Here is a 13,738-nt window from a genome sequence, read left to right on the forward strand (position 1 = left end):
GATCCATGTATGCAGCCTCTCAAAGAATCAGCTTCACTGTTTGCATCGACCATCATATATGGCGTATCCTGTTTTATTTTGAAAGGCCTAGCAGGAAGTGCCAATGGGTGTTACGTGTAATTTAGGAGAATGGGGTAAAACTAAATGCGTTTGAGTTGCTCCAAATGTGTCGCGTGAATCCTCTCGCCCAATATCACGACACCCGCCAAGCTATCATTATAGTTAATTCTTCAAGTTTGTTGTGATCTAACAATGACAAATACATTGACATTTAAAATTGACAATTACATTGACATCTAACATTGGCACTAACTGTGACATCTAACTTTGACAGAAAATTTGACAAATAACTAGTGCTGTCAAGTAATTATTTTTTTTAACTAATAAATCAAAAAATAAAATCCATGATTAATCATGATTAATCACATTTTTCAACTACAATTTTTGCGAAGCTTGTTATAGATATTTATTTGAATATCTTGGAATTGATGCAAAATCACTAAATATTAAGTATATTTAATTCAAAGACTGTTCTAATAGCTTTCTTTGATTCTTGAATATGATCTAAATGGAGACATATTTACAGGCATTTTTCTTCGAAATGTTTCTCAAAACCGTCCACAAGCGCCACACTCCAGCAGTGTTGGTTTGCAAGGCCCAGAGGTAACCTGAACACCATGTTTTGTTCTGAGGCGTGCTAAAGATGTACAGCTAATATGGCCCAATATTTGCAAAGTATGCTAATTATTTTTGAAGTAAATCAAACAGTTAATTGAGTTAAACTATTTAACTGAGTTAAAAAAATTTTTTATTAAAAACCTGAGTTAATGCTTTAATTTTGACACCCCTCCAAATAACACAACGACATACTTTTGGGCACAAATGGAACCCCATCCAAATTTACTGAGAAAGGACCATTGATGATGACGATTCATTCACTCGCGTTCCTGAAATGATTCCTTCTTTTTGAACGAATCGTCCACGAACGAATAAAACAGTAAGCGAAAGTAAACCTGTCGATCGAATCAACATTTCTGCCACACTATCTCTTTGAAAAAAACAAGTAAGTTGTTGCCTTTGTGATACATTGTTTTATCCGTTTGCCGTTTTACTGGCTTGCCTGGAAATTGGTGTCGGTGAGGGAGCAGTCTCAAAAGCCCCCGTCGTCGCAGATGTTGTCATCTGGTGTGAGCTCTGGAAAACATGTCCAAAAAGCAGTCGTGTCGTATATCTTTTCTCGTCCGTACGCCATCAATCAATAAAAAAATATTTTTCCTTTCGGTGTGCTGTTACGACACTATTCAATATAATCCAATATTGTATAAAATGTACAAGTTGTTGCGAGCAGTACGATTCCACCAATCGCGGAAATGTAGTGCAATATTGTGACCACAAGAGCAAAAAAACTAAACTCATAACGACACTCGACTGTTTCCAAGCACTTCTGTTTCAATGTGGCGTGGGGTCCTTGTAGTAGCTGTGGGAGTGGGGGTGGCTGTGGGGGTGGAGCGCGACGCCTTACAGTTCAAACTGCCTCCTTAGAAGTGGTACGATTTATCGTAGACGCCAATTTGTTAAGGTCAGGTGACTCCGGAGTCCGGACTCCGTTTGATTGTCGGATGAAATGTGTGGTTCCACGAAATAAAATAATCTAAAATCAGATATATATTTTTAAAGATACTATATCTACTAAATAAAATCATCCAAATGCAGATATATTTTTTAGTATACAGCAACTTAAAAAAAAATCAAGGTACAGAAGATTTTATTTTCTGCAACCACTCGAAGAAATGCGTCACTGACGGTGTTGCGGTACATTCGCCTGACTTGTGGTCATGTAGCGTGGGTTCGGTTCCCACTCAGTGACGGTGTCTGTGACTGCCCTGTGACGGGATGGGGACCAGTTCAGGGTGTGGTGCGCCTTTCGCCCGTAGTCAGCTGGGATAGGCTCCAGCACACTCTTGTGACCCTGTGTACCGGATAAGCGGTGTGGATAATGACATGACATTACACATGAAGAAATAAAATTGAGTACTTTCAACCACCATTTAAAAAAAAAAAAAAAAAGTATGCATGAAGCTGACAGCGAATTTCTTTATGTTAATCGTCCAATCAAACGATGCAAAATAAAATCAAAACATAATTATAATCAGTGGATAACAAAAGAGCTAATAAATGCTTGCAAAAAAACAATTTACGATATACAAAATTAAAGAAGCATAAAACAAATAGAAAATCTAAAAAAATAAAATTGACGAACATCATGTGAATATTTAAAAATATTACCGGTATTACATCAAACTATTTGAAAACAATATAAAATTTATTTGGAAAATATTTAATAATAGGATTCCATGGAAATGGCAATACACTGAACAAAATTATTTGAATTTACGCAATTTAATTTCATTGAGTGGTTGCAGGAAATAAAATCATTTGGATCAAGATGCAATTTATTTTATTAGTAGACTCCTACTCCTAAAAAATTGAGATCCAGATGCTTTTATTTCGTGCAACCACTTGATAAAATAAAGAAATTCCGCAACATTTTTTTCAGCGTAATAGCCTGTGTATAGATAAATGTAGATCTTTGTACCTTTGAGATGGAAAGGTTGTTCGATCTTTCAATTTCAGTAATTTTACCACCACAGGCCTCTGTCTGCAACCTCCTGTTTAACCGATGTGGTGAGCCCTCCCGATTTCAACTTCTTTTTGTATCTTAAGCTTCGCAGGACCTTCCTTACCTTCACCTCTGTTAAAGTCCAATTTTCTCCCACCAAACACCCAAGTTATTCCTCTTTGATTTGCTTTTCATCTTAGCTTGTTTTTTGCTGTCTGTTAAGTTGTCCGCTTCTTTTTGACTTTATTGTAATCTTATTTCCTGTATTTCCCTTTCCACCGCGCCTGGTGTGTTGTGTGTAATGTAATGGAGAAAACAACGTCAGACAGTCGAAGTAGTCCCAGCCATCTGGCAGAACGAGTCTTGCCGGAAACTCTTTTAGGTACCCCTGCAAAGTCAGAACAGCATGTACACTTTTCTGTTTTTTAATGAGACAGTAATAAGACAGCTGAGGCTGGGGCAGCCTTCACTGGAAAATATGAAGCCAAATGTAACACGCTCCGGTGGCCAATTTCAAAATAGTCAAGTCAAGTCAAATGTATTTATTTAGGCCGTAATTACAAGAAAGTCTCAAATGACTTCACTGCTGACAAATATTAATGACATCCCCTAATTATAAATTGTGGTACACTGATGCCTTCGTTTAAAAATAATGACACCACATCTGCATAAATACCTTACTTGCATGTTGCTACTGTCCACAGTCAGCTCGGATCGGCTCCATCAGATAATGGATGGATGGATCCGTTTTAAGTTTATTCTGGTATTCCGACCAAGAATCTTCAATAACATCTAATGTAGCAAAATACCTTTTGAAATCTCGAGTCAGTATTTGACTGTCCTGACCTTGTGAGGTTCTAGAATAGATTTGTATTGAATTTTAATTTTTTTTCTTTCTTTTTTTTTTTCTAGACTCAAACCCATCTAATTTTGGATTCACACACAATTTAGCCTTTCTGGCTCAAGCTTCTAAAGAAGAATGGTCTTGGGAAATAAACTGACTTGTCATCATGTGTTGGTAAAGCATACAAATCAAATGAATATTTGTTATTGTCGCAAGCATTTCTACCGTCTACCATGACGTTTTTTTTTAACTGTGGGCTTTTTTGTTTGAATTGGTGGTGGTCTGGGCTTTGAGTGTCATTTTGTTGATTTCATTTAATAACATTGTTAATGCTGTACAGTGGAACCTTTAAATGTTTGTGCTCAAGCCAAAGCCTCTTCTAATGTTAAACTCTTGATTTGGCACCATATTGTAGCTCCCATTTTTGGGAACCGAATTTAACATTCAAAGTCATTTTGTACAGAAACAAAAGGCCACATTTTCTCAGTTATCGTTCATAAATTTGTGGAAATCTGTGTTAGTGAGCACCTCTCCCTTGTCGGGATAATCCAGCCTCCTCACTGGTGCGGCACATCAAGATGATTAGGGAGAATGATTAAGGCCTCAACAGACCAATCCGACGTCGGCCGTCAGAAAGTCGGTACATGGCGTCTATTTGGTGTAGCATGCAACGTCGTAAAGTCGTAGCTGTTGTGGGCGTGTTCGGCCGGTTCAACATGTGCAATCGGGTCGGGCTGTCGGGTTAAATGAGCACTGTGATTGGCTGTCAGATAGTGAATCAGTGCACTGGACAAGAATGGGAAGTGATGAAAGTGGAAAAAACTGTCATTTGAAGCCATTGCTCAAGAAGTGAATGAACTTTACTCATTTCCAAATCTCCTCTATGGACATGACTGGCTGGACAGAAGCGCGCAAAGACGTCGTAATCACTCTCGTTCACGAAAGACAGAAGGTCCAAAGTAGTCGGCGTCTCCGTCAGCTTTTGTGGTATGTTCTTCGGTCTTTACACCGTCCACAAGAAAAGGACTCTAAAAAGCTGCAGGTTTACTGTAATGGCGAGGCGATCTTGGGGTCAGAAAACCAGTCAATAACTGTGTAATAAAGCTCCACCAAAGTTCATGTGATCAATCCCCAATATTAATTTTAACAATCTATCATCGGCAGATGTAGCATTTGATTAAAAGAAGACTTTTCTAAATACATTAAAAGTAATAGAGTACAAAGTTGATGTTAGAATGTTGGCTTGCCCCCTCGGCAGGTCCCTGCTTTAGAGGTTCCACTGTTACAAGGGGTGTCCTAACAGTTCCTGTTCTCACTGTGAAACCTAATCCACACGGCAGCTAGCTCAACGCCTTGCGTGACGAACAAGGTGCCGATCAATCCCGAGGGGACGCCGCCGGAAATATAGACGTGATGTTTTGCTTGTTGTCCCAGCCCATACAGCACTGGTTTCAGTGAGGACTGCACACGAATGTTGATACCGGATCATTTCTCACCAGATTTGGCTCCATCGGACTTCTTTTTGTTCCCCAGATTGAAAAGTGAACTGCATGGTTAACGTTTTGATACTGACGAAGACGTGATAGATGCTTTCGACGCATTCCATGAGGGGTGTGATCAAACCTGGTTCCGGGATGGACTTCTGCAGCTGAAGCATCGATGGAACTGATGCATTGGACTCCTGGGGGATTATGTTGAAAAAAAAAGAAGAAGTAAAAGATCAGAAATCTGCTTCTTGTCCAGGCCAGAAACTTTTGGGATACCCCTTGTACTCTACTTCTTGTGTGCTGTGTGTTTTGCCTTCTTTTCACAGACTCATCATCTCAGATCATTGGGCCTCATTCACTAATAGATGTGTTGAAATTTTTAGATGGCTCCTGCTCTCAGGTCCATGCGTGTGTTAGTGAAGCAGATTTTCATTTGAATTTACAATCTGTAAAATTACCTGTAAAAGGACGTCCGATTAATGTATCATAACAAGACTGGCAAGGAGGTTGGTCCAAAAAAATTCTGCCAAAATTGAGATTATTGTATCAGATGAAAAGAATATTTTCCAAGTGTTTCCAGTGGAGTGTCAATAGCAAACCGAAAAGATACATCGGCCTTTATCACATAGGCTGTCAATACAGTGTCACCTGAGGTCCGTACTGAGGCTCAGGTGCTGAAAAAACAGCTTGATAGTAACGTGGATACAATTGAAATGATAACGGACCACCTGAACTCACTCAACAGGTTTAGAGATTGGCTGCTAGAAGAAGAAACTCGGCTATCTCTTTCAAATGTGATTAGAACGCGGGTCAAAGTGATGATATTATTATATACATATATTCTGTGTTGTATATGATGAACTTTGAATATTGTAAATATATAAACAGCTCAATTCATTAGCAAATACCCCATTTCAATTATTGCGTTTTTTTATAAAGTAATGTTTCAAGACTTGTTCAGCCTTCATTTTTTGGCTGTCTGCATGGTCCGAGGTGGTTCTTAAGTCAAAACTTTACACCCATAATTTAAAAAGCGCAAATGTATGCATCCTTAAGTGCTGTTTGTGAATGAGGCCCATTGTCCTGAACCAGTTGCTTTATACTTATTAATTTTTTGTTGTGAGATTCTACAATCAATTTGCTATTTTGCCTTTCTTTAGTCAAATCAATTTACTGTTGAGTTTCTGCTTGTTGCTGCATCTATACAAGTGAGTCCCTCTGTTTCAAACACATTGTTCTGACTTAATGGGTAAAGATTAAGCATGAATGCTGAAGTGGGCAGCCGTCGTACAAGACTGTCAGGGCGGACGGCTTGAACGGATGGCCCAATTTGGTCAGCAGACTTGGCAAAAGAAATCCTCAGCAGGACATTTTTAGTACCAGGCGGACGCAAGTCACTTGTTCTTCTCCATTTGACGACCTGAAAGCATTACCAACCTGGGCAGGCAAGCGACAGAAACACACGATCCATGGATGGTTTCAGCTAAGGATTGTGGCAACGACAGTGTTGGTTCAGCAAATATGAAAGCTGAGGCTGACAGTGATGGGAAAATAAAGCTTCAAATTTGCTCCATGAACCAGCTGTTGTATTTTGGAGTCCTCTAGATGACACTGTTGCTTTAAATAGGGTTTAAAAAAAAAACAGCAAGCCAGTGTGCTCCCAGCCCAATGTTGAACAGAGAGTGCCATCTAGAGGAGGTCAAAAATACTACAACTAGTTCATGAAGCAGATTTGAAGCTTCATTTACCCATCACTACTGACCGTCGATGGCTGCACCCAGCGGACTTCTGTTTCATGGAACGCGGCGAGGATACGCGTGAGACTGAACAGAGACCAGACAGATGAGTGGACAAAAGGACTGGACAGAGTACTCAAGAGAAATGGCAGAAGACTGGACTGCTGCATGGCCGCACCTTGTGTGCCACCTCCATCAGTGATTGGACAGAGGATTTGATTTTAGGTTGAGACTGTCGGAGAGGTAATGGTTTACAGAGAGATATCTTAAGGAGACGGTAATATACATCTACTCAACCCCACCCACACATACACAGATACACAATTTAAAAAGAGTTTTCAGGTTTATTAAATAAATGGCTCTCGTATTCTGTTTTATAATGCAGAAAGAACAATTAGAGCATACTTAAATCTAACTCATTTTTTCCCCTCTGCAGTTATATGTTTTATGCACCTAGTCTAATCACGGCAATAGTATTGAGTTTGTAGAAAATGAGTTAATAATCAAACTCGACCCGTTTTTATCCATCTCAAGCGGCGGCCATTTTGCCACTTTCTGTTAACTGAAAATAACGTCACGGTTGCTCAGGGCTCAGGAAATGACCAATCACGGCTCACATAGTTTTCAGGCTGAGTCACGATTGGTTGTAATCTAATGTGCGATGTCCTTTTCAGTTGACAGGACGAGGCAAAATGGTTGCACATAAGTTATTACTGTAAAGAACATTTTTGAGTTGACTTCCCCTTTAACATCCACTTCTAGCAGTTTTTAACCAATCCTCATTGCTCTGATTGCCATCCTACTATGCTGGATTGTAGGCAAGCCATACTTGTCTTTGTAATTTTCACCTTCTAAATATGTTTATCTGGGTCTCATCAGACCTCAGAACATGGATCGAAGAATTCATGTCCTTCGTCTCCTCGATATTGAGCATTGGAAAAGACAGAATTGTTGGCACAGCTTGTGTTATCATTACATGTGCCAGACAAGATTCTGATTTTTTTTGTGCCATTTTGGATGGTTAGAGTTTATTTAGTTTCTGATATTTCCACTTAATGTACTTTACGCATTGCTTGAATGGTATTCAAGTTTTAAGATCACTTAATAATTCTCCCATCGTTTTTCATTTCATTCTAATTAGGAAATCCAAACAAATGAAGTTCGATCAGAATTTGTGAGTTGTGAGAGTTCAATCTATACGAGTATACAAGATTTAAAAAAAAGGGAACAGCGGGAACAAAACATTTGTGGGTGCCTGATCTGTGTATGAGCGAGTGACAAAATGCTAATGTTCTTAGGTTCTTTTTTATTATGAAAGCTCTAATATGCAACTTGTTGTTTCTTCATAGATCATCCTCATCTACGTCTTCAAAGGTCATACACTTCAATGTCATCAAACTGAATATCAGCTTGACGAGAAGCAATGTTGCCCAAAGTGTCCAATTGGTAAGCCAATATTGATTTATAGTTAAGATGAAAAAAAGGTGTGATGGTTTTCAACAATTTGTAAAAACATTTTTTTTTCCTGGCAAGCAATTTTTGCATTTTAAACAAAGCTGCTAATCTCTGCAGCTCCACAATGATAATATTTTTGTTTGGTTCAAAAATGTTCAAAGGCATTTAAAGATGTTTTAATGCTCTCACTATAAAATATATTTTTTAAATTGATTATCCTGTCAAATATTCCATTGATTAATCAAATATTATATATCATTTTGTTTTCTTGTGGGTTTATTTGTCCGATGTAAAGGTCACTTTTCAAACTAAAATATTTTCCAACCTTGAATAATAAATAAATAGTCCAAAGTGGCCGAGCTACGACTCGGTGGGTTGGGGACCGCCACTTTAAGGGACTTTCAATGATACTCAGTCAGACTTATTTGGGGCTACACATTTTAGTTACCTGTGCTTCTGCAAAATAAAGAAATAACTGCTCCAGGCATAGTGAGTGACTTGGTATTTTGATGATTATTAAATTCTCATATTCCTTGCATGTGAACGTCTATGCATCTTTTCTTTACAACAGGAACTCATGTTAGGAACGACTGCACCAAACGCGGCAGCACATCCTGCGGGCTGTGCAGCAATGGAACGTACATGAATATCTCAACTGGGCTCAAATACTGCTTCTCTTGCACAAACTGCAATGCAGGTAAATCTCTTGTTTTCTGATCATTCCAGAAATGCACGAAGGTGCGGCCAAATTTCTGACCCAAAATTGTACAAATGTTTACCCAACTGTTTTTAGAGTATGTTGCCTGGGGCTTTATGCCTTGACAGGGTCATACATGGCAAACAGGTCCTAGTTGAGGGACCAGAAAAAACACGCCTCTCAGACTCTTTATGATGAGCAACAGAATTGGACGTTTTACCTTTCCCGGACGCGGGTCACCAGAGCTCCCCTCTGGAGCCAGACCTGGAGGTTGGGCTTGCTGGTGAGCGCCTGATGGCCCGGCTTGGCAAGGCAACATGGTCCCCTGTTCCTATGGGCTCACTACTTGTGTGAGGGGCCATAGGATTCGGGTGCCTTCTGAGCTGCGCATCGGCCAAAGGTGGTGACCACCAGCTACAGATAGGGTGAGAAGCTCCGTCATCTGGAAGGGACTCAGAGTCCAGCCACTGTTTTTCCACATTGAGAGGAGCCAAATGCGGTGGCTCGCGCATCCCGTTAGGATTGCAAAGTATTTCCAGTGGAGTACACAGACGAGATGTGAATACAGTGGAGCCGCTATTTAACTGACCCAGAACCAACAGAGTCAGGATTTAACTGCCAGAGTATAATGTGCAGTGTACTCAAAAGGCCTCTTTTGTAAAGTAGTTGTCAGAGTCTGTAAGTTCCAGAATTGGCTGCGGTTTCTGGTGCCGTGGCACAATCCACACACTGAGACTGACACGTGTATTTCCAGGTTGTGCTTCCATTTAATCGTAACAGAGGTGAAAAAAAATAAAACATGCTAAAATCGTGGCTCATGAACGCAGTTGCATACCATTACATCCCCGCAGAACAGATTTGAAAAGGAAAGAAAATTATTTGTCGTGGAGTCTTGTGTGGAGTTTGCATGTTCTCCCCGTGCCTGAGTGGGTTTTCTCCGGGTACTCCGGTTTCCTCCCACATTCCAAAAAAACATGCATGGTAGGTTGATTGAACACTCTAAATTGCCCCTAGGTATTATTGTGAGCGCGGATGGTTGTTTGTTTATGTGTGCCCTGTGATTGGCTGGCAACCAGTTCAGAGTGTCCCCTGCCTACTGCCCGAAGACAGCTGGGATAGGCTCCAGCACCTCCGCGACCCTCTTGAGGAGAAGCGGAACAGATAATGGATGGATGTATTTGTAGTTTTATTCACAAAATTGCTGCCAGTTGGAATGTAGTGCACTGGACAGTATTAGTGTGCAAAGTATTACGTTTTCCTGGGGTATAGCCTACCTTTTTCATATAACCTCACCGATCTTGCATTATGTGTATGTTGGTTGTATGTTTTGTGTCCCTTTTATATGTATTGTTGCCTACTGTGGTTCTAGGTTCTGGTCTAGGATTGAAGAAGGGCTGTAGCAGGAATTCAGACGCAGTGTGTGAACCACTTGACGACTCCTACTGTGTGGACCGCTCTTCGGACGGCTGTCTTGAAGCACGGAAACACACAGAATGTCGACCAGGACAATACATAAGCCAAAAAGGTAATTTTTTTACCGATTTTATTAATTGTTTTCGATTCTTTCAAAGGTCATGCCCCATCTTACCTATCTAAGCTCCTCCACCTTTACGCACCTGCCCTGCCTCAGGTCTGCAGGCACATGCTATTAGAGGTAAATATAATAAAATGTACTTTTTTCAAGTAAATAACACTTTTTTTTGTGCATGATGCTCAACATTGAGCTCAGGTTCATTTTGTTTCTAAATCTTAAAAAGTCTTTGATGAAGCACAGCAGCACAAACTGCCTTTGACCAAACTTTGTTTCTGTCCATGAGAGACAAACTTCTCTGGCCTGAATTATGAACATAATATTTGGAGCAATGTAGAAATACATCCTGAATGAAAACCTGCTCCGCAGTGCTCTTGCCCTCATTTTGGGGCATTGGTTCATCTTTCTGCTGGACAAAGGCCCTAAGCACAAAGTCAAGATAAGATATCTGTGTGAATGTCCTTGAGTGGCCCAGCCAGAACTCAGAATTGAACATCTCTAAGGAGACCTGAAAAGGGCTATGTACAGACATTCCCCATCCAAAGTAGAATGGGCGGAAAGGCCCAAAGGTAGATGTGCCAAGCTTGTGTCATCATCTGAAAAACAACAACTTAAGGCTGTAATTGCTGGCCAAGGTTTATCGACAACATGTTGCGCAAAGGCTGTGATAACTTATGTCCATAAGATTTCTGAATTTTTTAATTATATTTTTGTTTTAAAAAAAAACACTTTCATGTTGTCATTAGGGTTGTGTGCTCGTGTGTGTGTGTGCGTGTGTATAGAATTACTCTTAATTTCTAGTCACATCCGTGTGTGTCATTGATTCAGTCTGTAAAATTTTGGGTCGTGGGTTTGGCGTTAGTGTGAGCAAAATGATGACAATATGCCCATGCCTCACGTCAGGAGAGATGCCTAAGAACTAGTGCTGTCCAAATTAAAGCATTAACTCAGGTGATTAATCCCAAAACTTTAACTCAGTTGAATATTTTAACTCAGTTAACTCAGTTACCACTGGGCCTTGCAAACCAACACTGCTGGAGTGTGGCGCTCGTGGGCGGTTTTGAGAAATGTTTCGAAAATAAATGTCTGCAAAGATGTCTCCATTTAGATCGTATTCAAGGATCCAAGAAAGCTATTAGAACAGTGTTTGAATTAAATCTACTTCATATTTGGTGATTTTGCATCAATTCCAAAATATTATTCAAGTAAATATCTGTTATAAGCTTTGCAAAAAATATTAGTTGAAAAATGTGATTAATCATGATTAATCATGGAATTTTTTGTGATTAATTAGTTTAAAAAATTAATCACTTGACAGCACTACTAAGAACACATTTGATTATGACAATGTCATTTAAATTTCAGGAACAGCATTTACAGACACGATATGCAAAGACTGCATTGGTGATACCTTTTCAGATGGAACTTCAACATTTTGTCTGACACACACTAAGTAAGTGAAGCTTCATACGGACTTCCTGATTTGTTCTAGCGCAGATTTCAGTGAGTGTTCAATTGTTTTTTGAAACATCCTGAATATCTGTCATTTCAGATGTCAATCCGATCTTCTCGTAAAACCGGGGACTGCGTCAACTGATGCTGAATGTGGACCCCAAAAATATCATATTTGCATTTTTGTCTTTGCTGTGTGGACTTTTTGTGTTGCAGTTGCTGGAGTTTTCCTTTTTATCAGAAATAGGAAAACACTTGATGTAATTGGTAAGTACCTAGTATGTTATGTTACAAAAGAAAAGACACTGTGGTTTTGATAATTTGGCTTTTTTTTATAGGAAGAGAACCAGATTCACATATTTGACCAGATGTATTCAAGTTTGTGTCTTTGACGCTACCTTAACATACTGAATAAGCCTAAATAGATTGTCAGGCATCCAGGTCACAGAAATCAACAAAAGTTGAATCAAGACAAGCGGACTCTTTTGCGTTCCAAACGTGAAGATGACAACCAAAAGGCTTCATCAGTCCATGAGTCAATAGCCCAACATTTTGGAAACAGTGCTACTTTACAGTTACTGATTGTGAACTGCCAGTTTGATTTCTGAAATAACTTGCTAAAATTACATGTATTGTCCTGTAAATAAATAATGATTTGTCTAAAGGAACTGATCATATTAATTACTTTTCAAAATGATTACACTGAAAAAATGGTGTGTTCAATTCAATTGTTTTTCATCAATTGGTCGCACTTAAATTAAAATCATCTGGGTCCAGATAGATTTTTTTTCTTTTATGTTGACCCATAGTTGACTTGAAAGATGTATTGGGATCCTGATGATTTTATTAAGTGAAACCACTTGATGAAAGAAAATTGAGTAAGTTCAACCAAAAACTTTTTTTTTTCAATGTAGGAAACAAATATAAAAATGCAATCTTTTATTTATATTGTTGTCTGACAGTTTTTACAATTTGAAATGATCACAAAAATCCTGGAAAATGTCCCATCAGTGATGATGTAAATTTATAACAGGCCCACAGGCAACTCATGTGGTCCTTAAAGGAGCAGACCCGTCAAAATGTATATTTATTATATAAAATATGTCTGCATACAAGATATGTAATTATTGTGATACTTAATTGGCTTGAACCTTTTTTTCCCGGAAATTGATGTTTGCACTTTTATTCTTGACACACTAATGCTGGAAAGTTGTTGACAAAACAAAACATTTAGACCGGTCTGTTCCTTTAATGCTTCCTCGTAGGTACCATGTTGGTGATCCTTGATGTACATGTACACCCTGAGACACCTGATGTAAATCATAGGTTTCAAATTCATGTCTGGGAGGTCCACTTTCCCCCATGTCTTCCATATCTCCCTCCTGTAACACACCGGATTCATACGATCAGCTCATCAGCAAGCTCTGAAAGAGCCTGATCAGGATTCTGCTCATTTGAATCAGGTGTGTTGCAATATGGAGACATGCAAAACAAGCATTTCTGGACCGGCGTTTGACACCTATGAGAAATGATTGTATTTTTTTTCTGCACTAATCTATACACATTGCTTCTTGACTGTAGTCAGTCTGACGTGCATTTTTCCTGTTTTCGCCACCAAACCTGTCGCCACTGTTCAGTCTATGGCAGTGCTTAATTATTTTCACTCTAACAACAATGCTTTGAAGTGCATCATTTTGCCTTAAATAAAAATAAAAGTACAAACTTGAATGAGCGCACATTTGCTGTATATGCTACGGTAGTGGATGTGGAATTATACTTTAGTCTGATATGGCAAAACAAGCGCATTATTTAAGGCCTGGTCAGGGAGGAGCGAGGGTTGTCAATTATTACGCTACAGGCAGTGCTTACTTTGCACCATATTGTAACGAGTTGGGTCGTCTGTGCTTGTGTTGACG

At 39.3% G+C, this 13,738-nt stretch overlaps 1 protein-coding gene and 1 long non-coding RNA gene across 3 annotated transcripts; one reads left to right on the top strand and one right to left on the bottom strand.

The window, feature by feature from the left end:
* The first annotated feature begins 909 nt into the window (after nucleotides 1-909).
* LOC148339845 (tumor necrosis factor receptor superfamily member 14-like) lies at nucleotides 910-13,550 on the top strand. 2 transcript variants are annotated; one of them, XR_015842495.1, is made up of 8 exons: nucleotides 910-1,063; nucleotides 3,533-3,638; nucleotides 8,037-8,133; nucleotides 8,714-8,839; nucleotides 10,209-10,315; nucleotides 10,411-10,493; nucleotides 11,736-11,823; nucleotides 11,923-11,983. XR_015842495.1 is itself a non-coding variant. In XM_088289994.1 (8 exons), exons 2-8 carry the CDS (start codon nucleotides 3,600-3,602, stop codon nucleotides 12,184-12,186), a joined length of 699 nt encoding a protein of 232 aa, XP_088146120.1. In that variant the 5' UTR covers nucleotides 910-1,063; nucleotides 3,533-3,599; the 3' UTR covers nucleotides 12,187-13,550. The 2 variants fall into 2 exon arrangements, 1 of the variants encoding a protein (XP_088146120.1); XM_088289994.1 differs by lacking the exon at nucleotides 10,411-10,493 and adding an exon at nucleotides 12,161-13,550 and having other exon boundaries at nucleotides 10,209-10,364; nucleotides 11,923-12,089.
* LOC148339846 (uncharacterized) lies at nucleotides 4,997-9,429 on the bottom strand. Its single transcript, XR_015842496.1, has 2 exons — nucleotides 9,060-9,429; nucleotides 4,997-5,145 (listed from the first exon to the last, which is right to left on the bottom strand). It is a non-coding gene; the product is annotated as an uncharacterized LOC148339846 (long non-coding RNA).
* Nucleotides 13,551-13,738: the final 188 nt, after the last annotated feature.

The sequence above is a fragment of the Idiotropiscis lumnitzeri genome, chromosome 3 (genome assembly GCF_059441095.1).
Source record: "Idiotropiscis lumnitzeri isolate Australia: NSW breed Sydney's pygmy pipehorse chromosome 3, RoL_Ilum_1.0, whole genome shotgun sequence".
Classification (NCBI taxonomy): domain Eukaryota; kingdom Metazoa; phylum Chordata; class Actinopteri; order Syngnathiformes; family Syngnathidae; genus Idiotropiscis; species Idiotropiscis lumnitzeri.